We start from the raw sequence: 23,782 nt of genomic DNA on the forward strand, positions 1-23,782 counted from the left end.
CTTGCGAAATGGTTTTTCCTGGATGTTGACTGGTTCGCTGTCAGCGCCTCGCGCGGCAGGAGAAGAATGTTTTCATTTTGCCGGCCGACGGCGGCTCATGCACATGCAGCAGCCGCGGCGCCCGCGGATGGATGACCAGTCATGTCTTTGCCCTTTTGCAAATATATCTTGGATCCGCCACTTTATTGCAGGCTTTAGCGCAAGTCCGGCACCCGTTGGCGTCTAGTCGCTAACATTAGAGCATAGGTGTGGAACTCCAGTCCTCCTGCATGTTTTCCGGTTTTCTTTCCCCAACACACCTGTTTCAAATGATTAGCTCATCAGCAAGCTCTCCAGGAGCTTCAAAATGATCCCAATCATTTGAATCAGGTGTTTTTGAGGGAAAAGGTTTGAAAACATGCAGGATATCGGCCCTCCAGGACTGGAGTTCCACACCTGTGCATTAGAAGATATCGATTACTTGGCTAGCAAATCGCTTTACCAAATTGAAATGGTGTCCATGTTAAAAATCACCGCGGGTTTTGTTAAATGGGGACGAGTTTTCTCGCCAATCATGTGTTCTACACCGGTGTTCTCAACCTTTTTTAATGATTGATGAAAACATTGATTCAGCCAACTAACCAACCGCCTTGAAGCGTTTTGAGATTCCGCGCCATCCGCTTCTGATTGACAAAACATTGGAAGCACATTGCTGTAGATCCCTAGTCATCTTTTATTCTTCAACAGAGTATAGATTGGCTCACATCAACAAATTTGCCTCTCGAATGCCAACGTGCGTCCGTATAAGACTTCAATGCCGGAATTAAGGCACACGAGGCTGACAGGAACACCGTTTCCTGTCGGGTTCGTGTCCGGGGTGCACCTCGGGGTACACGTGGCCCGAGCCCATCCGGGCAGCGCCGCTTGACGCGGCCCACGCTTCCGTCTCCGGCCGGCGACCGAAATCGCGGTCGCGCTTTCTGCTTTCCGAGCAATCGGCGAGCCGCGATCGGCCGCGCCCGGAGGCCGGCGGTAAATGTTTGGCCGCTCTGCCCTCAGGTGAACAAGCAGCAGCTCCAGGCGGTCAGAGAGCGTTTCTTGGCCTTCCTCAACGGGGAAACTCAGATCATGGCCGACGAAGCCTTCTGCAACGCCGTCAGGAGCTACTACGAGGTACCGCGCTTCATGGCCTCGTTGGCAAGCAAATGTACACAAGAAGCCTTTTGACAAATTTCAAAAAAATAGATTAAACCGTGAAAGGATTGTTTTATTGAAGGGTCATGAATACTTTCACAATTTCACATCAAATGAAACGAACACAAATCTACTTGATCCCCGCTTTGATATGCACTGTCTTACACGATTCATCTTTTTTTTGGGGTGGGGGGGGGTTACATTTAGGATGCAGGAAGACAAGAAGCATCTGCGGTCAGCCATTTTGTTTTGAAGGGCAAGACGTCAGGCGGCCTCTCTTGGCGAGCGCTTAGGTGACAAGTGGCACGACGCGGCGCCATCTATATTCTGCCTCTCCGGGAGCTGGTCGGCATGGCGACCAGGTGCCGGAAGGTTATTCGTGGCCCAATTTAAAGTAAGCGTTTAATATTTGTGGCGAAAAAGGCCACCGGCCCGAGGTCAGCCTACCGGGGGACCCCCCCCCCCAACCGCGTAACGAGCTCAGCCGGCCACTTGAAAGCGGCTCAACTAATAAAAACGCCAATCGCCGGCGCGATTAGCCGCTGCTTTTCGAAACGGATCTGATGAGAAGAAAACGGAAAGTGGCGCAGATGGCCTTTCAAAGGCCGGCCCGAGCGTCTCTTTCACTCCTTTCGGAAACGCAAGAGCGCCGACCATTTCGGCGGCGGGAATCTTACACCCTGGGAAAAAATGTTGGGACACCTTCAGCATGCCAAACGTTCGCCGCCAAAATAGCTCCCGCTCGCCTGTTGAAATGCAACGTCAGTCACGTTTCAATGTTTTTGGGAACCAAGAGAAAACACAAGCTTTACAGAACTATTAATTATGAAACGTTTCAGGATTTGATTGAAAAAAGTCCGCTTATTTTTAGACTTTACATCAGAAAATACCGGAGCGCCGGCCGTATTTTTGGAATAACTTCCGCTCATAAAAAACTTGCCTGTTGAAATGCAATGTCAGTCATATTTCTATGTTTGGTAAACAATCCACTTTTTTTTTTTTAAAGTATTGTAACAAGCCACTAAATGTGTGTGAGGAAATAGTGAGAACACGAGCTAATAAAAAGTTAGCAAAAAAATGTCTTTTCTGGTTTGCCAAAAATATGTTTTTGCAAAGGAAAAGAGTAAATAGGTTGTATAGGAGACAGTGTAAATAATGACACGTAAATGACATGATATGACTTATTTGGCATTTGAATTCATGTTATTCAAAATTGGGCCCCCCTAATACGGGGGTTGAAAATGAGGGAACTTAGGTAGGTCTGAAAACAATATTGGGGGGCTAGCGGTTGAATAGAATACATTTCCTGGAAATAGAAGGTACGTTGAATTTTACCTGAGCAAATATTGCTTTCACCCATTTTCGGGGGGTGCAAAAGCGTTGTTTTCACGGCACCCTTTTGAGCGCCGCGCTGAGCAAAGTTGACTTTTGCCGGCCCTCAAAACGCTTCCACCGTGATATTTGCCGTCAGCGCCCGAGCGGTAATTGAGCGCTGTAGCGCAGCGGGGGTCCAGCCGGCGCTTCAGGTGCTTGACATTTGCCGAGCCCGGCGGGCGGCCGCCGCTCCCCCCCAGCCCCCCCCCCCCCCCCCCCCCCCCCCCGCCCTCGGCTTTCTGGACGACGCACACGTTTGGCTCCGTTGATTTGTTTCCGTTTTTTGCGGCAAGACGAGACGTGCGCAGGACGCTTTCAAGATCTTAGCATCAACCGCAGCCACAAATCAGACCCCGGCTCACGGCGTTCGCCACCGGGGGCGCTCCGCTGGTAGCGTGAAACTCTGCAAACGTGACGCTATCTCGCGCAAACATCCGGATGGGGGGTGCGGGGGGGCAAGACGCCGGGGCTGACCGGTAGCAGCCGGAAGTAGTAGTGGTGGAATTTTAATGGCGATGTCGCCCGCCGCCGTTTACGAAGCCGATCCTCTGCGAAATTAACATTTCCAAATCCGCCTACGCCACATGTCAAATCAAGCACTTTGTCGTTCGGCCACCGGTAGGCAATGTTCCCGTCATGACCAAAGCCTCTGCTTTTCTCACCTTAATATATTATTTGCCGGTGTGAAATAGCAGTGACTTTCTCACCCGATTCCTAATATTTACAGTGCTAGCTGTCCGTTGAGACTCATTTTGAAAAACCCGACGACGATCCGGATGATGTCACGCCATCGACCTCCTGGGGTGGCCGAATACAATGTTTCCGGAGTTTAATCGATAAAGCGGTCGCAGATGGCGCGGCGCCATCGGGGGGCCGGAAATAATATTTCACAGGAGGCACATGTTGAAGCAAGCGGCTGGGAATCGCTGCTCAATAGGTAGAGGATGTTTTTTCTTTTCAAACAAACAGCAAAAGAAGTGCAAGATGAAGCAACCGATTGCTAAATTTTGTTGTGCTTTCGCAAACCCTCGTACGCCTTCATGGCTTTACGTACATCGGTATTAGCGGTGCAATTTGACGGCAGACGAGCCAGAATAAGCTGGCCTCCGAATAAGATCCCATGTTCCGAATGTTGGCAACCCCTCGGCTGGTTAAATGGCAGCGTGTCGCCTAATTTTGTTTGTTGAGGCGTTTTGATTGGTTGCTTCATACTTATTCAGCCGGGTGATTTGCTTGCTTGATTTTTTAGCTAGCGGATACTTTACGCATGCTTATAAGCGAGGAACGTTTATCCTCCTCTCCGTAGACTCCTTCACTGCACCAGTGTATTATTTTTTCCCCCGCGTCGGTTGCTGGTGCGCAATGGCAGGATTATGTGGCAGATGTTAGCGATTAGCATTAGCCCCCTTTGAATTTGCTCCCTCGCTCTGCTGGCGTCTAAATTATTGAGTGGGATTTTGAAAGGGCAATTAAAAGGAGCAGCGGGAAAGCTCTGTTCGCCAGTCATAATGGCCGACGTGCACAAAAGGCATTCACGCCCTCGCGTACACCTTCCAGTGATGCGGTAAATATCTTGAGATAAAAGCCGAACGCATGGCGTTTGTTAGCCGAGAAATCTAACTAGGAATTTTTCAAAATGACTGCTTTTTCAGGGGGAAAAATGCGGAGTGAGATGGCTGTCAAAAAGACCTAAGCGTGTTGAACAATTTGAATAAATCCTGTTGACTTTGAATTGTTTTCCGGTTCGAAATCGCGTGGGGTTGAGGAATTGAGAACTTGTAGGCGCAAGCTATTTTCAATACAACTACGGTTACGCGTCTTTGCATCAATCTCTCCCGTAGATATGCAAATTTGGATGACGTCATCAGTCTCGCACGCATACGTCTTTTTGATGGTGCACCTAGTTTGCAATATGGATGCGCGATTCATTCGTGAATCATTTCATGAAATGGGACCGACAGTCTTACGAGCGTAGCTCGCGATCGGTCGGTCCGTCACAATGTTTTTTGACCAGATGGGGGCGGGGTTGAGGGCCGGGGTTAAGGCCAGCCCTTTCGGAAGCCGTCGACTTTCCGATGGTTTTTTCTTTGTCCGTTTGAGGCCGGTGCAATTTTAGGCGAGCGCGTCTGTTTGCGGGCGGGGCTTCCTGAAGAGCGAGCGCGTCTGTTTGCGGGCAGGGCTTCCTGAAGAGCGAGCGCGTGTGCCGCATGGTGCAGGGCGGCGGCTGCTCGGCCGGCGACTTCCGCGAGGTCTTCAAGAAGAACATCGAGCGGCGCGTGCGCAGCCTGCCCGAAATCGACGGGCTGAGCAAGGAGACGGTGCTGAGCTCCTGGATGGCCAAGTACGACGCCATCTACCGGGGCGAGGAGGACGCGCGGCGCCCGCACCTCAACGCCGTGTCCGAGCTCATCCTCAGCAAGGAGCAGCTCTACCACATGTTCCAGCGCGTCCTGGGCGTCAGCAAGTTTGAGCACCAGCTGCTCTACAACGCCTGCCAGGTCGCCGCCCCAAAGTTCCTCCTCGGCTAAAATAATGCTTGTATACGAATAAATTGCCCCATGTTCCCGTGGTTCTTTTTTGTGCGTGTGTGATCTTCCAGCTGGACAACGCGGACGAGCAGGCGGCGCAGATCCGCCGAGAGCTGGACGGACGATTGCAGCTGGTGGAGAGGATCGGCAGGGTGAGAAGAGAAGCCGCCCGCTTTGAAACGAGCCCGGACGTTGATGGCGTTTGCCGCCAGGAGGGGAGGTGCCCCAAGTTGCTTTCGCCGGACATGGAGGCCCTCTACGTGGACGAGCTGCGCTCCTCCATCAACCTGCTGATGGCCAACCTGGAGAGTCTCCCCGTGGCCAAAGGCGGAGCCGACCTCAAGCACAAGCTCAAGCGCTCCTCCCTCAACAACTCCTTCCTGGACCTCGGCGACGACGTGGACGTGCTGTCCAAGTCCGACGTCTTGCTGTCCTTCACGCTGGAGGCCAGTGCGCGCGAGCCTTTTCCAAGCGCGCCCACCCGCCGGCCAAATATCGCGAAATGTTTGTCGGCCGGTTTGCCGAATGCACCGGCGCCGCTTGCGTGATCCATTCGTTCCGAAAGTCGTTTTGTAACCTGGATCTTTCGTAAGGATAGCCGCTTTTTACATGTCAATAGCCTAATCCCTTCCAAGCCCCCCAAAATGCTCCTCAACCCTTGAAACGAATATCATTCAATTGCAAAACTGCATCAAAAACGCTAACGGACACATATTAGACTGACATTAGTTCCGAGCAATCAAAATATATCATGTCGAGAATCATAAAAAGGCGCTCCTAAACCCTATGAATGAATCATACGGGTTGTCGCGGTTGACAATATAAATGCAGTTCACTTGCTTGCCGTGAGATGGGGCTGGTGTGTCGCTGACGAGTGCAGAGAGAGACACCGTTTCAGGTCCTTTCGTTCTGGTAGTCGCAGTTCAGCTTTACTGAAGTTTAGAAAATTAAAATTGCAAATTGCACGCCTCCTGATTTACAATTATATAGTCAAAACCAGCAGGATCGAAAAAAAAATGCTGCTTCAGCTTTGCTGGGTTCATCGCGTCGTAGACACAAAGTGCATTTTACAAATTTCAAAATCATTACATTTAAAAAACTAAATATGTATGAAGTCATTCAATGCCAGGGATGTCTTTTTATCATTTGAAGAGTCCAGACAATTGATACCTAAGTACATTAATTTCCACTTATTTTATTTTTTTTAGTAATAACCCAAACGATTGCACGGGCCCGCCGCAGTCAGGCCACAGACCAAACTTTGAGAACCGCCGATCTTTAAAAGTTGTTTAAGTACACCTAAAACTGTATCTAACTTTTATCTAATGGCAATGTCACTGGATATGGCGAGCGCAAAGGTCTTTCCTCGGGGTCATCGCTGCTTGAGAAGGACCGGAAGAGGCCATCCTAACCGCGGCGTGGCCTTCAGGTGGTGATCGTGGAGGTCCAGGGTCTGAAGTCGGTGGCTCCCAACAGGATCGTGTACTGCACCATGGAAGTGGAAGGAGGCGAGAAGCTGCAGACGGACCAGGCCGAAGCCTCCAGGCCGCAGTGAGTCCGCTTTTGACAAACGCGCTCCGTTTGCGCACGGGGAAGATCTTCTAATCGCTACGTAGTCGCGTGCCGTTCCCACCTGTCCTTTTCTGTTTGGCTTGATTCGCGTGCGGCCGGCCGCAAATGGCCGCGTGTGCATATTGTCGTATGGAAACCGCGGCCGCGCGGGGCCGTGAAACCGCCGTTCGTTTTTCCCGTGAGAGGCGCGCGCCCATTTCTGCTTTTCATACGTTGCCCGTGGGGTTCCGTGCGGTAATGAGGCCGCCCTTTGGCGCCCGCGATACCCAATTACCGCAGCTCCCCAATTAGCTGCCGCCTCTTTGCCTTGCGCTTACCATTCGTTTGTCGCCGTGCTCGCCAACTCCCGCAAATGTGCTAAAGGTCAGATGACCCACCCCCCCATAAAAAAAAAAAAAATACCCTTCAAAGACTACATCTAGCAACGAAACCACACTGCCGCGCCTTTGATGGACCTTGAATAAATTCAAGCCAGTCAACCTTGTATGAATACAGTAGACGCTACATTCACGGATATCGCCGTATATACAGATATTTGTGCGCATGTAAAGATAACAAGAACCTTTTTAGAAGCTCCTCTGGTATTGTTTTTCTTATGTGGCAACAAAAAAATTGAAAAAAGAATCTACTAAAAATACAAATGTATGTTGTTGTTGTTTTTTCTTGTTCTCCAAAAACATTGAAATTGGACTTGGGCAAGTATGCTGCGTGAACAAGTCACGTTAGCTGAAAAGCGTTAGCTTCCTGAAATATGGGCTGCGGGTTACAACTTTTGCACTCGTGTGCGTGTGTGTATTGCAGCGGCTCGCTTGTGGTCACATACTGCTGAATGTGGGTTTTTTTTGTGCGTTTGAGGTGGGCCACCCAGGGCGACTTCTGCACCACGCACCCGCTGCCCTCGGTCAAAGTCAAACTCTTCATGGAGAACACGGGCGTTCTGGCCCTAGAAGACAAGGAGCTGGGCCGGGTGAGCGCCGTGGGCCAGTGGGGGCGCGTGTGTCTCATGCCGGGCTCCGCTCTCATGCCGGGCGTCCCCCTTTCAGGTGGTCCTCCGGCCCACCAGCAACGGGCCCAAGCAGGCGGAGTTCCACCGCATGCTGGTCCCCAAGAACAGCCAGGACACGGAGCTCAAGATCAAACTTGCCGTGCGCATGGACAAGCCGCCCAACATGAAGCACAGCGGGTGAGCACCCTCCCCTCGCGCGTCATCCGCGAGAACGCCCTTTTTCATTCGCTACTTCGGGCCGGAGTGTGCGGAGATCTGCCGGGATCTCAAATCGACAGGCCCGCCTGTGAAACGTACTCGCCGCAAGAGGGCGGCAAAGACGTTGTAATGGAATGCGGGGGAGTAACTCGTGAGGGGACGCGTGTGTTAACGGGCATTCAACGTCTCGTGTTGTCATGACGACGCCAAGTTGATCTGAGCCTTTCCCAGATGGGGGAACTCAAGTGAAGACTTTGCAGATGGATGCAATTAACGCACTTTTTGTCGTGATTATTTTTTCTTTTTTTACTAGTTGGATCGGTGATGGGCAAATGTGCGATGTTGACGTATGAAAACGTTGACGCTTTTGTCAGGCTGTCATCCCGCTGGGTTTCGAGCGTCAAGTCCATTTGTCTCGTCCGCATCCAGCCATAATATCAAAAAAGAAAAGGCCGCTCGCGGTTGCCATGACAATACGACAGCCGGATTTCTCAACATCCGTCTTTACTGAGCCTTCCTCGACGGAAAACGGGAATTTTTGCAGCCCCTTATAATTACCAGGGATATATATAAATAAATAGATATACAAATAAATATAAACACCAAAAATGCACATAAAATGTAAATAGAAATGAATTACAAATACAATGAATTAAGCTTCTTGCTGATGAGCTCCACTCATTTCTTTTCCACTCGAATAAAGGAAGGGAAAAAAAAGTGCAGCGGTACCTCTACTTAAGAACGCCTCCTTACGAAAATGTCATCTTACAAAACGCTTCGGCCGAAAAACATTGCAGTAACGAGTGAAATTCAAGATACGAAAGGCAACGCTGTTGGCATATGAGACGCGTGTTGTTAGCCGTCATTAGCACTTTAGCGATGGCACTTGGCACGACCCCAAACTAAACGCAAGTCAATGTATACGCTTAAAATAATCCCAAAAATGAATAGTATTGCTCCTGTGGACTAGTAAATGCTGTAAACCAAAAGGGGTTTAGGAGCCTTTCTTTGTGATTCTTGACATGATATATTTGGATTATTATGCAGTAATGTAGCTCTAAAATGTATTTGTTAGCGTTGTTGATGCATTTCTATAATTGAATGATATTTATGAGCGTTTTGGGGGCCTCGGAAGGGATTAGGCTAAAAGCGACTCTATTTGCAGTATGAAAGATTCACGTTCCAAAATGACTTCCGGAACAAATCAAATTTCATAACTAGAACTACCACTGTAAAACAATCATGAAAATTTGACATTTATCTTTATTTGGCATTTTGTTGTTATAGGTTTTTTTTCCGAATATATTACATTTGGACGTAAATTGTCATTTTTGTCAAGGGTTTTCCATGGTGTTTTTCATTTGACACTTTCTTTGAAAAATACTTGCTCAAAGGTATGAGCGAAGAATTCCCATTTTGGTATGAATAAAGCTGCTTTTTCAAATCAATGGCGACCGCCAAAAGTCACAGTTCATTGCTGACTGATTTTTTTTTTTTCTTTAATGAATGAAAGCGGGCTGCGGCTGGTTGGCTTGCGCTCAAAGGATTTCCTTGGAGTGGCTGAAGAGTTGACACATGTTGACCCGTTTTGCGCTCCGGCCTTGGCTGACAGCCTTTTCTTCCTTTTTTTTTTTCTTTTTCGCTCTTCTTTTCGTCTTGGAGGGTTTTTTTCCTCGCCGTTTGATTGATTTTTCTCTCTCGCCGACTTTTTTTTTTTTTTTTTTTCCCTCCCAAGACCGGATTCATTTCCACGTAAAACATGAACATTGACAGCGCGCGGCTGTGGAAAATGGAGCCAAAAGACAAGCCAACGCGCCCGCGTCAACAAGCTTCAAAAGACATGGGTGTCAGCTGCGCAAATGGAGATCCTTAACAAGCCTTCCGTTTGAGTCGCCTCAACCGTTCGATCGGGATCGCCGGACGTGCGGCTCGCTAAAAGGCGTTATCCGGCCCGCCCGCCCGCCAGATGATTTTGCAACAAACGACTTGAAATGTTTCATGATCGATAGTGATGCTAAAGTTTTATGATCAATGACGGCCGCTGCGCCATTTCCGACAGCGCGGTTTTATAAAAGAATAATACAGCCGAAGGCGTCGTTTTAAAGTGGGCCTGATTTTCTTTGTCCGGCCGGCCCCCTGCCAAAATCCAAAGGAGTTTGAAATGCAGCCAAATGGGAGCGGTGAGCTTTTGGCCAACGGGTCCACGCTAACTTCTTTGTGTCTTTCAGCTACTTGTATGCGCTGGGACATCGCGTGTGGAAACGCTGGAAAAGGAGATACTTTGTTCTGGTGCAGGTAAGGAGAAATCCAAAGGAGTGCCGTTCATTCTACGTACGCTATGTATTTCTTATTGGTTGATAGTTTTGTCTTCTCGACGTGAATTTCATATATAATACACATCCTGTTGACTTTTCTTGGACGCGCACAGGTGAGCCAGTACACCTTCGCCATGTGCAGCTACCGCGAGAAGAAGGCGGAGCCTCAGGAGCTGATGCGGCTGGACGGCTACACGGTGGACTACTGCCGCCCGCAGCCGGGTCAGCGCCAGCCCGCCGCCCGCTCCGGCCCACTTTTCCGCCGCCCGCTCCGGCCCACTTTTCCGCCGCCCGCTCCGGCCCGCTTTTCCGCCGCCCGCTCCGGCCCACTTTTCCGCCGCCCGCTCCGGCCCACTTTTCCGCCGCCCGCTCCGGCCCACTTTTCCGCCGCCGGCGTTGACGCGTTGGCCGGCGTGCGCAGGGCTGCAGGGCGGGCGCGTCTTCTTCAACGCGGTGCGCGAGGGCGACCTGGTGGTGTTCGCCTGCGACGAGCGGCAGGACCGCCTGCTGTGGGTCCAGGCCATGTACCGGGCCACCGGCCAGTCCTACAAGCCCGCGCCGCCCCCCGACGCCGACGGCAAGCCCGCCTCGCCCATCGGTAAGCGCCTCCCGCTCCGCTCGCCCGCCGCCACCCGAACAAGCGTCTTTCACGTTTCCCGCGTTGCGAAGGCCTCGCCGGTTAACGGTGAACGCGCCCCGAGCCGTCGGTTTTCCTTTTCCTCGGGACGCAGCTCCGCTTCGTTTCGCCATAAATGACCCAAGTTACGCGACGTCCGTAGCTCACCGTGTTTGCGATTGCGTGTGTGCCGAAAAACACAAATTCAGAAAGAAAAAGAGTTCCATTCCGTTTTGTCCGCCCGTTTACATCGAAGCGCTTTAGTTTGTAATGTTCACTTGTTGCGTAGTCTGAAAATGCCTGCTTTTAATTTGGAAGACCCGTTTACCTTCTCGTCATTTAGCTCTCGGCGGCGTTTCGGGCGCTGAAGAAAAGAAGGAGCGGACTGACCCGACGCCCGGCTCCGTTCTCGCTCTCACCCGGGGCATGAACTTGACATTTTTTCAATGTTTTTAAACGTTCGGTTATTTAAAATGTACTTTCCAAAGTTCAAAGACGACGAGGCGGATGGCGTAGCGCTCCGTTCCGACGACTGTTTTTGTTGTTGTTGTTCTTAATCCAAAAATGATTTGCTGCGGTTCGGGGGTTGTCCGTTGAAGAAAATATTTCAAATTGTGAATAGTCGGATGAGAAAAGGTCCGGGCAGGCGAGCGCGATCGAACAAACATGCTCCGGTTGTTTTTTGCCACCTGCCGGCAAAGATTGAAAGCCAGAGGTGGGCGTCAAACGCAAGTTTAACCTATTTGTCTTGACCTCCACAATTTTCTGCAGAAAATGGAACAAAGCGGAGCACGCGCACGTGACCCCGCCTCCTTTAGTTTGTCTCGTAACGAGGCGCTTTCCCTTTTTAGGCTTCTTCGTGGAAACTTTTGAAAAGAACGTGTAATTTCATATTTTCCCGAGCTTGAACTCCGACCTTCGTCGGGTTTTCAAGTAGCGCGGGAGCCGCGTTTTAATTAACTTTTCACAATAGTGGATTGTCGCTGGAGCGCCGACGCGCGGATGCGATCGCCGGAAAAGGTGGCGCAAAAGGCTCCTTTTTATTGGGCGCGGGCTTTCGGGGTTTACTGCTGCCTATCTGTCGAAGCCGCGGCGCGGTTCCGATACCCGCGCTCGCCCCAATGTCTGCTTTTGAGCCGAGCGCCGCCCCTTTTGCGCGGCTCGGCCTCCTAACGTTATGGGCCGCCGATGCGGCTCGCGGATTGACGGCCGGTGCCCGTCGCAGCCGATAAGAGCTCGCGGTTTTTACGGCATTAAAAGAAGCGAGCGGACCCAACCTACGTTCGAGCCCGTCCTCGGAATAGGTTAGGATGGCGATTCAAGCAAGGGTCGCAAAGTATGGAGCCGAGTGCACCGGTTAGAGCGGGGGTTCCCAAACATTTTGGAGACTGGGACCCCCTTCCATTGCAAATATTTGCAAAAACATTTATTAGCAGATTCAATTTGGCAATACGTATGTTTGTTACTTTTAGCTCATACTGAAATTTTGAAAATAAAAATTGCAAATTGCATGCCTCGGGTCCATACGTGCATCTGCATTTTGCACGTAGTCCCGTTGGTTTTTGTTTTTTTTCTCACGCATCTACCAATACCGGCCGGCGGTTGACCGCCACGGACGCGTTGAATGCGATCTAGTTGAGGACCCCGATTGCCAAAGGCCCGTGCCAAGCGGGATCAAAAGGGCGAGATTGAAACGCGCAAAGGGCGAAGGCGACCGACGAACGCACGCCGGGCCACGGTCGTCCAGATTTCCAACGGGGGCGCTCGGTCCGGAGGAGCGCGGCCTCCGCCCGTCCAAGCTTCGCCGGCGGCGCCGAGCCGCGTCCTCGGCCGTCCGCGTCGGCCAGCTGCGTCCTTTTTCCAACTTTTTTCCTCCAAACGGCTGTCCGTCCGCGTCTCGGCCGCACCCGAAGGTGAAAGGTGGCGCGCGGATAAGCTGCCGTCGCCCGCCGCCTGTCACATGGATGTGACCGTCGCCGTGACGACCGGCGCACGGGACGGGGATGGAGAGACGGGCGCGCTAAACGGAGGCATCACACCTCCGCGCCCCGCGTCTTGCTGACATCTTTCATATTCGTCACAAAATCAATGCGCCCCATCAAACGTTTGTCGTTTGATTTTCTTTGAAAATATATATGTGTGCGTGTGTGTGTGTGTATATATACACTGTATATATATATATATATATATATATACTGCATATACACACACAATTAGCGGAATTGCAACAATTTGCGCTGCAGTATGCCATTTTCAAGCGTAATCGTTTGCGATTGGCCTCTTTGGGTTCCTCAAGAGAACGCGCGCGCGCGGCGTGTACAATACGTACGTCCCACGGGATGCACAAATAGGAAAAGGAGCACAAATAGGACGGGCTCATTTGGCAATTTTTAGCAAGCGTCTTGAAATGTTCAATAATGTTTTGACAGTAAGTAATTAGGCAATCGGGCCAAAGGCCGCTAAGGATCCGTGCGGCCGGGGGAGGCGCTCGGGCCCCCGCCCCCCCTCCCAGGAATTGCCTTTGAGCCGATATTTGAAAATAGATTTTATGGGCCCCCGGCCTTAGCTCCAGGAGAGGGAGGGGGGCGGGGGGACAAAAAGCTCCCGTTGGAAGATTTAGTTCTTGGGCCAAAGTTGCCGGCGGAGGGGATAATAAGCCGCCGGCCGCTAATCAATACCTTAATCAGACTTTGACCTTGCCATAGCCCGGAGTTGCGCGCGTCCCACTTTAATTGTTCTCGGGCGCCTCGGAACGGCGCCGACGTGCTGACGCGGACAATGCGGACCAAAGGCGCCATCTGGGCCAGGATGCCCCCGCCCTCCCCTCCTCGACACGCTGCGGATAATAGCTTGAAAGTTGCATCGGCGCCGCCGATCAATAGCGGGCCCCCGGCACCCGAATTTCTTTTCCGGGCTCCTCCGGCCATCGCGCGTAAAGCGACCTACATGGGAATCGGGGAAAGGGGCCCCGGCCTCCACCGGGGAAAAGACCTGCGCTCCGGTCCTCCTCTTTAGTTTTTCGCTTGCATTTAAAAGAATGGAAGATTCGTTTTTCAATTCCTCGACGGAAAAATAGTCAAACGGCGTTGTCGTGAAGATTGTCGTATTTTTTTTCCCATCATGAAGCTGTTTTTGTTTTTCCCGCACGGTCATTTTTCCCGATTGAACGTTGCTACGTCATCTTAAGAGTTTTGCTTTTTATTCATTTGTTCTCAGTGGCGCAAATTCACAATGTAAGAAAAGAAAATCATAGACGAAGCAAAGTGACCTACATCGGAATCGGCCCCCCCCGTTCGCCTTGGCCTGGCCGCCCGCAGGCCACGCCATTAGAAAAAAAGCAGATGAGTAGCTGATTGTGGAAATTTCACTTTTGCTGTCTTTTCTCCCGCGCGGGACAAAAGCCACAAAGACGGCAAGTGTGCGCGCCGGGGTGAAGGGGGGGGCGCAAATGTCTGGCGGGGCTTCTTCCTACTCTTCCGCTTCTTTGAGAGGGACAAGAAAATGGCGGCGGCAAATGAAAGCGCCGATCCCGCGGGCGCCCTTTGCGCCATTTTGCGCGCTAGCCGAGCGCCGCGGGCCCGCCGCCGCCCGCGCCTTTTTTTTTGCCTTTGGCCCGTGTCCCAATTGCGTCCTGGTGCCCGCGCCGCCGCTCGGAAACGGGGAACGCGTGGGACGCATATTTGCGTCTTATATTCGGGAAATGATAGTAACCGCCTAACTACCTAACCCTACATCACGTAGTGACAAGGAATTCCTAATCAGTGCTAAACGGTCAGAGATTCCAAAAGAAAGCAGGAAATGTTGGAAGTACATGTGTAGCGCTGTCTCCGGGCTTATTTTGTTATCAAATATTCAAGTTATATCGTCATATCAGACCACGCAACGAAATTCTTATTCAGTGCGCCTGCCCGAGCGGACTACGTTCCACAATCCGGGCGATAAAAGAAACAAAACAGGAATGGAGCAATAAAGTCATTTATGACTACTAAAGGACTAGACTTGCATTCTAAGCATCTTACGGAATAGGTGGAGTGGAAGGAACCGTATACGCGCGAGGACGAATGTGGTGGATTTAGCGGCGTTCCCGCACCGTGCAGGCTTTGTAAGGTGCCAGTGCGCTAAAGCGAGCGCTGACGATACGAGACATATAAGACACAGGTCTCACCGCCGCCTCCTCTGTCTGCGGTTAGGTCTGGATCCGTCGGAGCGGCGGGGCGTGGAGGAGCTGGTGTCGGCGCCGCCGTGCCGTTTCGACCACGCCGGCCTCTTTGCTATTTTGCAGAAGCGGACGCTGCAGCACCGCATGGACGACTCCTTCTCCTGCCTGGTACCGCGCGCCCTGCGCTTTTTTAAAAATGTCCTCATTTCCACAAAAAGAAGTGTATTTCTCAATCTACGGTTGGGTTACATTTTTGGAACTTGACTCGATCGCACTTTATCAAGCAATCTTGCTTGCTAAGACGCCTAATGAGGCAAAATGGCCTTTGAATGATGCCTTTGACACGCCCCCCCCCCCGCCCACTTCTTGCAGCTCAGCGGGGGGCGTTTGTTCTAATCAATACTTTCCGTGTAGGAACATGAGCCTCGTGTCCAAGCGGGGGAGGGGGGCGCCACATTAGGGGCTTTTTGTGTGAAAGCAAACAATCATCATCTAATCCCCCCCCTCCGATGCCCCCCCCCCGACCCCGCTTTGACTCAGCTCGCGGCCCTTTACTCGCTCCTCGTTTGGCTTGCCAATCGCACTCCGCAAATAAAGCTCCAATTAAACCTCCGTCCCATTTTTCATGGGTTGTACGTCCAAAAACAAACAAAAAAGCACCATAAAAACATGATTATTTAGAGGATGGGATGAGAAAACCTTCTTTTTACTGCTTAGATATTCAGAAGCAAAATTCAGTGGAAGGCCTCCATCTTCTGACACTTTGGGCCATTAGGAAAAAAAAAAAGAGCTCAACTTCCCAAAGGTTTTCATTTGTTTTCTTTGTATATAATGTACAGACGGCCCCGTGGCAGAAAGGTACTTGGCCCGCAACCAGTCGAAAACGGCGCCCAAAAGCAAATAGCGGAATTGTGGGATGACTTCCCCGCCCGACGTGCTGTAGCCGAGCCTTTCAAGGACGCTCTTTTGTTCTTCCCTTTTCTTTTCGAGTACGGTCCATCGGTGCTGAAAAATCTTTGGCCACCAAAGGACGTCAAAACAAGCGGGCCGTCTCAAAAGTCCACAAATGAAAACAATCCGCCAACAATTCACCTCGACGCCAGCGAACGCCGCTTTACAGTTCTACGCGGCTTTGAAGTCAGAACTGTCTTTTGACCGAGACTTTTCAAAGCGTTTTTTTTCCACGTTTTTGTCGTTTCGGGTGGGCGGGGCCGGCCGCTAAATGTTCCCGCCGCTACGCGCTGCTGGCCGCCATCTTTCGGGGCACTCCTTTGACTCGCCACTTTGCTCGGAACACGGCGGCGCAGCGAGAGACGGAGGCGCCACAAGATGCTCCTCTGCCGCAAGCAGATGGCGCCGCTCGCAATTAGCCGCCAAGCGCGCGCGCGAGGGCCCTCGCCACCCAGAAAAAAAAAAACAAAAAAAAACTATCTGGCGGCGGCAGACTCCTCGCCGCTCCTAACAGGAAGTTGACACGCCGTGACAATGTGACCAAAGGGAAGTCAGTCCAAGAGCCGTGACATTTTTCTATTGGGGGGAGGGACAAACTTTCTATGATATTAAAAAAACAAATGGCCAGATGGGCTGGTTCATTTCTAAATGTGCCAAAAAATCAAAAGGTGGAGCAATGAAGCAAAACAATCATTTCTTAATTGTATTGACAATTCTCTCCCAAATATAATTGCGATTATAGTCTTTTGTTTTATGTTCCAAATAAATGTGTGTAAACTTAGCACAGCTAAAGAAATGCAAGTTATTTCGGACTTTTTTTTTGGTTGATGGCAAATGGGTAACATGATGGGTGCATTCACATAAGCCTGTGCCCTTCGTCTTAGTCGTTACCAAAGAAGTAGCCCTCGCTTTCAGAAAAACATATATCACGTAAAGAATCATCATAAACGCTCCTCAACCCTCATATGAGTTGACAGTATGAATGCAGTTGACTTGTTTGCCTTGAGACGGTGCCGGTGTGTTGCCGATGAGTGCACCTTTTTAGGAGGTTTCATTTGTACCTTTTCATTTGACTTTTCCCATATTTATTCATGATTTCATTTATTTGACCTTTGCAGGGAATCATTTTAGCACGTAAGTTTAGTTTAGGCTCACGCGAAGCGCATCCTGCGCGACGCCCTCGCCAAAGTGCCAACAACGCGAACGGGAGACGCGTCTCGTATGCCGTCCGCGCGGCCTTTCGTATTTTCGACCTTCTCTCGCGATTAAAGACGGCGTTTTTCCGCCGGGCCGTTTCGGAAGCTGAAATTTGGAAAAAGAACTGTCCGAATAGACGATTTCCGCAAATCTTTCCGGAATGTTTGAGGCAAGCGGTCGGATTCACGGAGTAAAAAAATGGAAAGAAATTGGCAAGCGTGGAGCGTCCGGGCCGGGGCCAAAGGCTGGCTGGAATGCCCCCTTCAAGGTCCTCCAAATCCAGGTGGCATGTGAGTCTCATCTCCCGCGGCCGCCGCCACTTCTTCTAATGGCTCGGCGGAAAGCGCCGGACGTGCGCGCGCATCCCAGACGGCCATTACGCCCTCGCCGCCGGCTGGCAGACACGCACGCGTCCAATCAAGTCAAAGCGGGGACTCCCGCCGATTTGAAGATTGTCGTCGGGTAAATATTTTCAAAGGGGAATGGGCTTCCTCGGGCGAGCCCTTTTTTTCATTTGCCGCTTCTCGCTTTTTAACGAGCAGACGGGAACGCTTTTCCTCGCGCTTTTTTTTTTTTTTGATTAGTTGCTCGAGGGGAGAAGAATGCAAAATTCAAAACTATAGAACGGAACGGAATGTCAAACTTGAGGCCCGGCGCATGGGTTTACGTGAACTGCTGCTTTCTGGCTAAAATACCAAATGTGCTTCTTTTCTTGGACATTTTTTACCTTACCAATATGACCGATATCACCAATTTGACAGCATTGTCATTGTATAGCGCTGTCAAAATAGCAATAATGAACAATATGAACAATCCATTGAAAAAATCCCATATTTTGCGCAGCGTAAGGGGCATCGAAAAGCCCCCCGTTTTGCAGGTGCACCTTATACAGCGCATTTAGCGCATAACTTTTGGGAAAGGATTTGATCCAATCAAAGCAATCCAATTTAAGGTTTTGGGTTGCCATTTCATCTCGATTTGTCTAAAGCAGTTGTTTTTCCGCGCTTAACCGCCGTATTCTGGTTTTTTTTCCCTGCTTTCGTGACGTTCCTGCCCGTGCGGACTCGGACGTCGATCCGGTCCGCTCGCTTCTTCCGTTGAAAATAATGCGGTCAAAACCTCGGCCGCGACAAGCGCCGGTTAAATTGGTCGCCTTTTTTTTTCTTTCCTCGGCCGTACGAAACGTCGGCGCAGACTTGATAAAGTCGACCGCTTTTTTCCGACCGCATTTTCCGAGCTCCCTGTTAGCCGGGAGGGATTTAGCGGAGCTAAATGTCAATACAAAAAAAGAAAAAGTCTTCTTCGAGCTTGTTTTGAGTGTCTTTTAAAAGAAGCCCCCCCCACGCCCCGCTTCCCACAACGTCCTTGAGGTGTTATTGCGTTCTTTGTATTTACCGCTGCTTATTTGTGCGTTTTGCGCGCTGACCTCGCTCGCTTTTGTGCGCCCGTCAAGCACTTTGTGACCTTTTGGCAGGCAAGCGGAGCCGAGGAAATAAATTGCGCTCACTCCAGCGTCGAGTGTCGGAATTGAAGCACCTGCCGTACTTGAATATCCGCGGCGTGAAAAGGAGCGGTTGAGGACCAATCGGCCGCCGACGTTTTCCACGGACGCAATACCGCTGCCCGTATTTCGCCGGTGCGGAACCGGCGGCCCGGGGGCCGCGGTTTTGACTGGGTTTGGCCCCGATGTTCAGGTCGTCTTCAACTTTTGCGCCGCCCCCGTTCGACAGTTGGCGGCCACCTCTGATCTTCGAAACCCGTCTCGACGGTCACAGAAACCGCGACCGCAACGCGGCCCGCGCTAAAACCGTACCTCCGAGTCCCGAAGTCGTCCCGAAGTCGTAGCGTCTTTCGCCGCCTCCGTTTTGGGGCGAGCGCCTTCGGGGGTCCCCTCGCCAACCTCTTTAGCACCTCGGCGCGGTCAGCCGCGGGAGCTCGCCTTTAACGGCCAACTAATGGGGAGCCCTCGGCTTGCTTGAATCTGCCGCCTCAAAATGCGCATCGATATATTCAAACTTTCACGAAGCGCCTTGGACGCCAAGGACCCCCATTTGCAAGTGTTGAAAACAAAACCAAATCATTTATCATGAGCGAGCGGTCTTTTTATTCACCAACTGATTCAATTTGGCAACGCGCTGTTAGTTTTTCGAAAATACAAACTGCGAATCGCACCCCTCTTCATAACTGGCTCCAATTCCACCAAACCCTTTCGTCCAAAATGCTTTTTGACAAAATTCCAAACGATGACATTTTGGAAAATATATGAAACTTTCATATCAAATCGACAAAAACATGTTTTTTTTTTATTCTTTGAGAGGCACTGCTCGAGGGGTTGCCTTTTTCCGTCACGCTCGGCGCTTAATAAAGCGACTATGTAAGCATAGAAATAAAGACCAAAGATGCGCATTTCTTGAACACAGATCAAGCAGCGGGGAAGCCCCCCCGCCCCCCGTCCCCGTCCCCCCAAGTAAAGCAAAGCAGAGATGGTTTTGAGCCAAAAGGCAGCGAGCGGCGCCTCACCTGCAGCCAAGGCCGCGGTTAGGAAGGCCACTCGTGTGAAGATGAGTGGAGGGGGCGTGGCTTCCCGGCCCCAAGCCACATCTGCTCTCCTTTCACGGCTACCTGCAATTAGCCGCCCGCCTCTTTTCTCCTCCTTCCCTTTCTCTCGGGCCTTTTGTGGACGGGCTTTGTGCGCCCGGGCCGAGGGGGGTGGGGGCAAGCGGCAGGGATTGCCGTCGGGGGCCTCGGCCGCCGGAGTCTTTCCGAGCGCGCAAAGGTGCCCTCTCGCCATCCGCGCGCCTGTCCTTAACTTGTTCCCGGAGAAAATATCACCGCCGCGCACCGCTTCACCGTAGCTTGACTTCCTATTTTTCCGAACGGGGGTGTACGACACGCATCCCGGGACGATTGCGTGACGATTGAAAATCCGACGGAAATCGGCCTCCGTGATCGGATAGGGGTCAACTTACTTACTTTGGCGTCGTTCAATCGATTGGCAATCGATTTTGCCGTCGGGGGATGGATAAAAATGGCGCTCGATGCATCCAAATGTATTATTATCGTTCACGAAGCCATTATTAGTTGAGATCGTATCGAAGAAGCATTTTTTTTCCAATTATCGTTCATGAAGCCATCATTAGTTGAGATCGTATTGAAGAAGCATTTTTTTTCCAATTATTGTTCATGAAGCCATTATTAGTTGAGATTGTTTAACGAGAGCCTCAAGGTCACTCTTAGGCATGTTTTTTTCTTCGGACTAATTTTAAGTGGCTTCATCGATTGTAGGCTTTTTGACGAAACGATTGCATTTTTCAAAATGTATGAAATCGATGGTTTTCGCTTTATTGAAGAGTCGCACTTTCATAGCGGACGAAATGAAATCGGCGCAAATACACGTATCTGCGCACGCATATCGACGACCTACTTTGAAAGTATTTGAAGCACAGCGAGACGCCGGCAGCTTCCGCTTGCCTCTGAAAGCGCCATCCCTTTCAGGGCTGGTTCAGCCCCGGCCAGGTGTTCGTCCTGGACGAGTACTGCGCCCGCTACGGCGTCCGCGGCTGCTGGCGCCACCTGAGCTACCTGAAGGACCTGATGGACCTGTCGGAGAACCGCACGCTGGTGGACCCCACGCTGCTGCACTACAGCTACGCCTTCTGCGCCTCGCACGTGCACGGCAACAGGTACCCGCTTTTTCATTCGCCTCGGGGGTCACGACGCCCGCGCAGTTTTGCCCTGGAAAGTTCGCTTGGCTTTTTGATGGCGTCCGGGAATCCCATCGCATTGCATTTGATTGCCGTAGCCCCTCCCCCCCGCCCGCCCGCCCGCAGTGGCACACTCTGAACTGTGCATTTTCTCTTTGTTGGCTCATTGAGCCAATTAGCCGCTAATGATTAGCTGCTTCGGCTAATCGCCCAGCGTGTTTAGCGGAGCTGGCTTTTTGTCAGCTGGACCTGTCCTTTGAGTAATCGCCGCCGGGGAAAAGAAAAAAAACACGAGCGCTTGATTACACAAATGGGGGACGGAACGCCGGGCCATCCGACTCCATCGGCCGCTCGTGCCGCTTGCTTATCCGGCCCGGAGGTCCCCGACCGGTACCGGTCCGCCGATACACTGGCCGTTATCACCCGACTCGGGCCGACTTTGAAACGTCATCAAATACGAAAAGATTTTTGCTTTCGACCCCTCAACATGTTCAGTGGCATCAGCCTATCCGGACATGTTTACATTTTTTGCCGGTGACCCTACGTGCAGTAGGAAAATGTATTGTCATAATTAGAGTCAAATGACTCCTGTAGACTTTTGCATTATGGGAGTCCAGGCTAAGCCGATCCATGAAGTCAATGAAAGGCTTGCAAATGTCACGAGTCACATGCTTCTCCTGTGATATGACACATCAAAAAAAATGGCCTCAGGGGTTAATCCAATGGAATCATTTAGAATCCAATTTTTTTTAAAAGGGTTCCGAATCCAACGCCGACTGTCGGAAATGTCAACTTTTAGGGTGGGGCCGGAACGGAGTCGTGGCCGTCCCCCTCCCCCCCCCCGCCCGCCATTCACCTCAATTCCCACATCGGGTGCACTAAAGATGAGGCGTCGGAGCGGAGCGGGTCGAGCGAGGCTCGGGACTTTCTGGGGGGCTCCGCTCGTCGTCCCTAAGGCAGATTTGCAGCTTATCGCTTACACTTGAGCCGCGCGGAGTGTAAACACACAAACAAGAAGAAACCCCCCCCCCCCGTCCCTCCTTGTTAGCGCCCCCGCCGCAGCCTTGGCAGCTCGCTTGCTTCATTTAGCAGCAACAATGTGTCTGAAGCACAGCAAGCTGTCGCAGCGCCCCCTTATTTACACCCTCGGCCGTGAGAGCGCTAACGTGAGCGCACATGTGGCGCTCGCTAGCAAAACCAACAGTGCCTCGTGTAACCTTATTTGGATTCACTGCTTTATTTATTTGAGGGTGGCGCCCTCCCCCGAAAAAGGACGCTACGGCGTAAGGCGGCTGCCAAAAAGACGGAGCGTGCGCGCCTTCAACAATTCCTAGGAGACGCCGCTTCACGTCTTTGCGGCGATCTCCCCTTAGGATCGGCGGATCCCATCCTTGGCGTCTGCGGATCCGGATATGCAAATGAAGACCGCGTCGCGCCAGGCCGGCCGGCCGGCCCGCGAGCCGTCGGCGCGGCGCAAACGGAAGCCTCCCGTAGCCGCTCGGGCCTCAATCTTGAGGATCGCGTATGCGCATTTTCAGTCTTGCTCAAATGAGGTAAAAACGGCGTGGTTTTAGGAAGCTTCTGTAGCAGCTGGTGACCTCTGCTGGCAGGAACAAGCACTGCACTTGATTTGGCAAAAAAAAAACTTTCCTTTGAATTGCGCACGCCGAAGCTCAAGCGCAATCCTGTTCCAAATCAAGATGAATTGACTACAAATAAAGGGATTGGGAAGCGGGACGCGCCGAATCCCCTGAGCGGCGGCCGGCGCGCCAAGCGTCCGAATTTGCGCCCCCCCCCCGTCCCAGGGCCTTGACTCCTGAGCGCGCTCCGGTCGCGAGTCAAGGCGGCAGCCGTTTTCCGAGCGGGAAGACGACAGGGCTGTATAGTTCCTGCGGGGCGGGACCTTTCCCGCGGCCATCTTGTCGCGTGCAGACAGTCGGCGGGCGATCAGACGGGCGCCCGGAGGGGTTTCGCCTTTCCCCTTTCTTTCGGACCCGGCCGCAAACGTCGGCACTTGCAGAGTTCACAAGAGTTGAGAGGTCAGCGCCACCTTTTGCATAGATGGGGTCAAGGGTCAACGGCGGCGTGTCAACCTAATGTCCAGCAAGAAACGTGAGTTGGTGGCCTCACGCTCGGCTTGGCTTTACGCTCCAAATACGACTTGTGGCTCTCATCGCGCTCCTTGCTCCTCCGCCCCGCCTGCCCTTTTCTTTTCCGCCTTTTCTTGCTTGCTACGCTTTCTTTCTTTTGTCTTGTTACACTGCGTGGCCTTTTTTTTTTTTTTTGGGCCTGTTATGCCGCATGGCTTTTTTTGATAGTGATTGTTTTTGATCACTTTTTTTGCTTGTTATACTGCACACTTTTTTTTTTTTATTATGAGGATTTCTTTTTTCTAGCGATGCTGTTTTTGATAATGACTCTTTTGTGTTTTGTTTGTTTTTTTGATAATGACTTTTTTTTCAATAATGATTTTATAATGACTTTTTTGCTGTTATACTGCATGGCTTTGTTCTTTAAAATGACGTTTTATTCTCTTTCTTTTTTCTTTGCTTGATATATTTTTAATATTGACCTTTTTTTTCCTCTTTTTTTGCTAGTTATTATTAACCACTGCTGCACAGCTTTTTCTGATAATGAGGGTTTTTTTTAGATTGAATTTTTTGAAAATGCCTTTTTTTTGCTCGTTATACTGCATGGCTTCTTTTGAAAGGTATTTTTCTTGCAGTATATGTTGCAAGTGAGCGAAAACCCTCAACCCACACTTAATCTGCTTGATATATTTGGGGTGGATGTGATTTGACGTGCCAAAGTGGACAGTTGAGCAAATATGGACGGACCCCCGCGCCGATCGCTCGGTTCTTCACTTTGAGACGGCGGCCGAGTCAAGGTCGCGCGCCGCCGCTTCCTTTCTTCTCTTTTTCTTCCTTTCTCGCATGCGACGTAGAAGACGTTCAACTTGAACGCTACATGAAATCACAAATTCATCTCA

General features: G+C 51.2%; 1 protein-coding gene across 5 annotated transcripts in view; it reads left to right on the forward strand.

Moving 5' to 3' along the window:
* Window positions 1-23,782, forward strand: part of cadps2 (Ca++-dependent secretion activator 2) — a 52,853-nt gene that overhangs the window by 6,850 nt on the left and 22,221 nt on the right. For 4 of the 5 annotated variants that reach the window (XM_088416506.1, XM_088416505.1, XM_088416509.1 and 1 more), the window contains exons 2-13: window positions 1,039-1,152; window positions 4,725-5,045; window positions 5,147-5,227; window positions 5,288-5,521; window positions 6,505-6,626; window positions 7,503-7,614; window positions 7,691-7,830; window positions 10,080-10,146; window positions 10,280-10,388; window positions 10,588-10,764; window positions 14,973-15,109; window positions 20,585-20,772. In XM_088416506.1, coding sequence (XP_088272632.1) covers window positions 1,039-1,152; window positions 4,725-5,045; window positions 5,147-5,227; window positions 5,288-5,521; window positions 6,505-6,626; window positions 7,503-7,614; window positions 7,691-7,830; window positions 10,080-10,146; window positions 10,280-10,388; window positions 10,588-10,764; window positions 14,973-15,109; window positions 20,585-20,772 — 1,802 coding nt within the window. Of the gene's footprint in view, window positions 1-1,038; window positions 1,153-4,724; window positions 5,046-5,146; window positions 5,522-6,504; window positions 6,627-7,502; window positions 7,615-7,690; window positions 7,831-10,079; window positions 10,147-10,279; window positions 10,389-10,587; window positions 10,765-14,972; window positions 15,110-20,584; window positions 20,773-23,782 lie in introns of all 5 variants that reach the window. The other variant, XM_088416508.1, reaches the window with a different exon arrangement.

This window comes from Hippichthys cyanospilos, chromosome 6 (genome assembly GCF_059441005.1).
Source record: "Hippichthys cyanospilos isolate Australia breed blue-spotted pipefish chromosome 6, RoL_Hcya_1.0, whole genome shotgun sequence".
Lineage (NCBI taxonomy): Eukaryota > Metazoa > Chordata > Actinopteri > Syngnathiformes > Syngnathidae > Hippichthys > Hippichthys cyanospilos.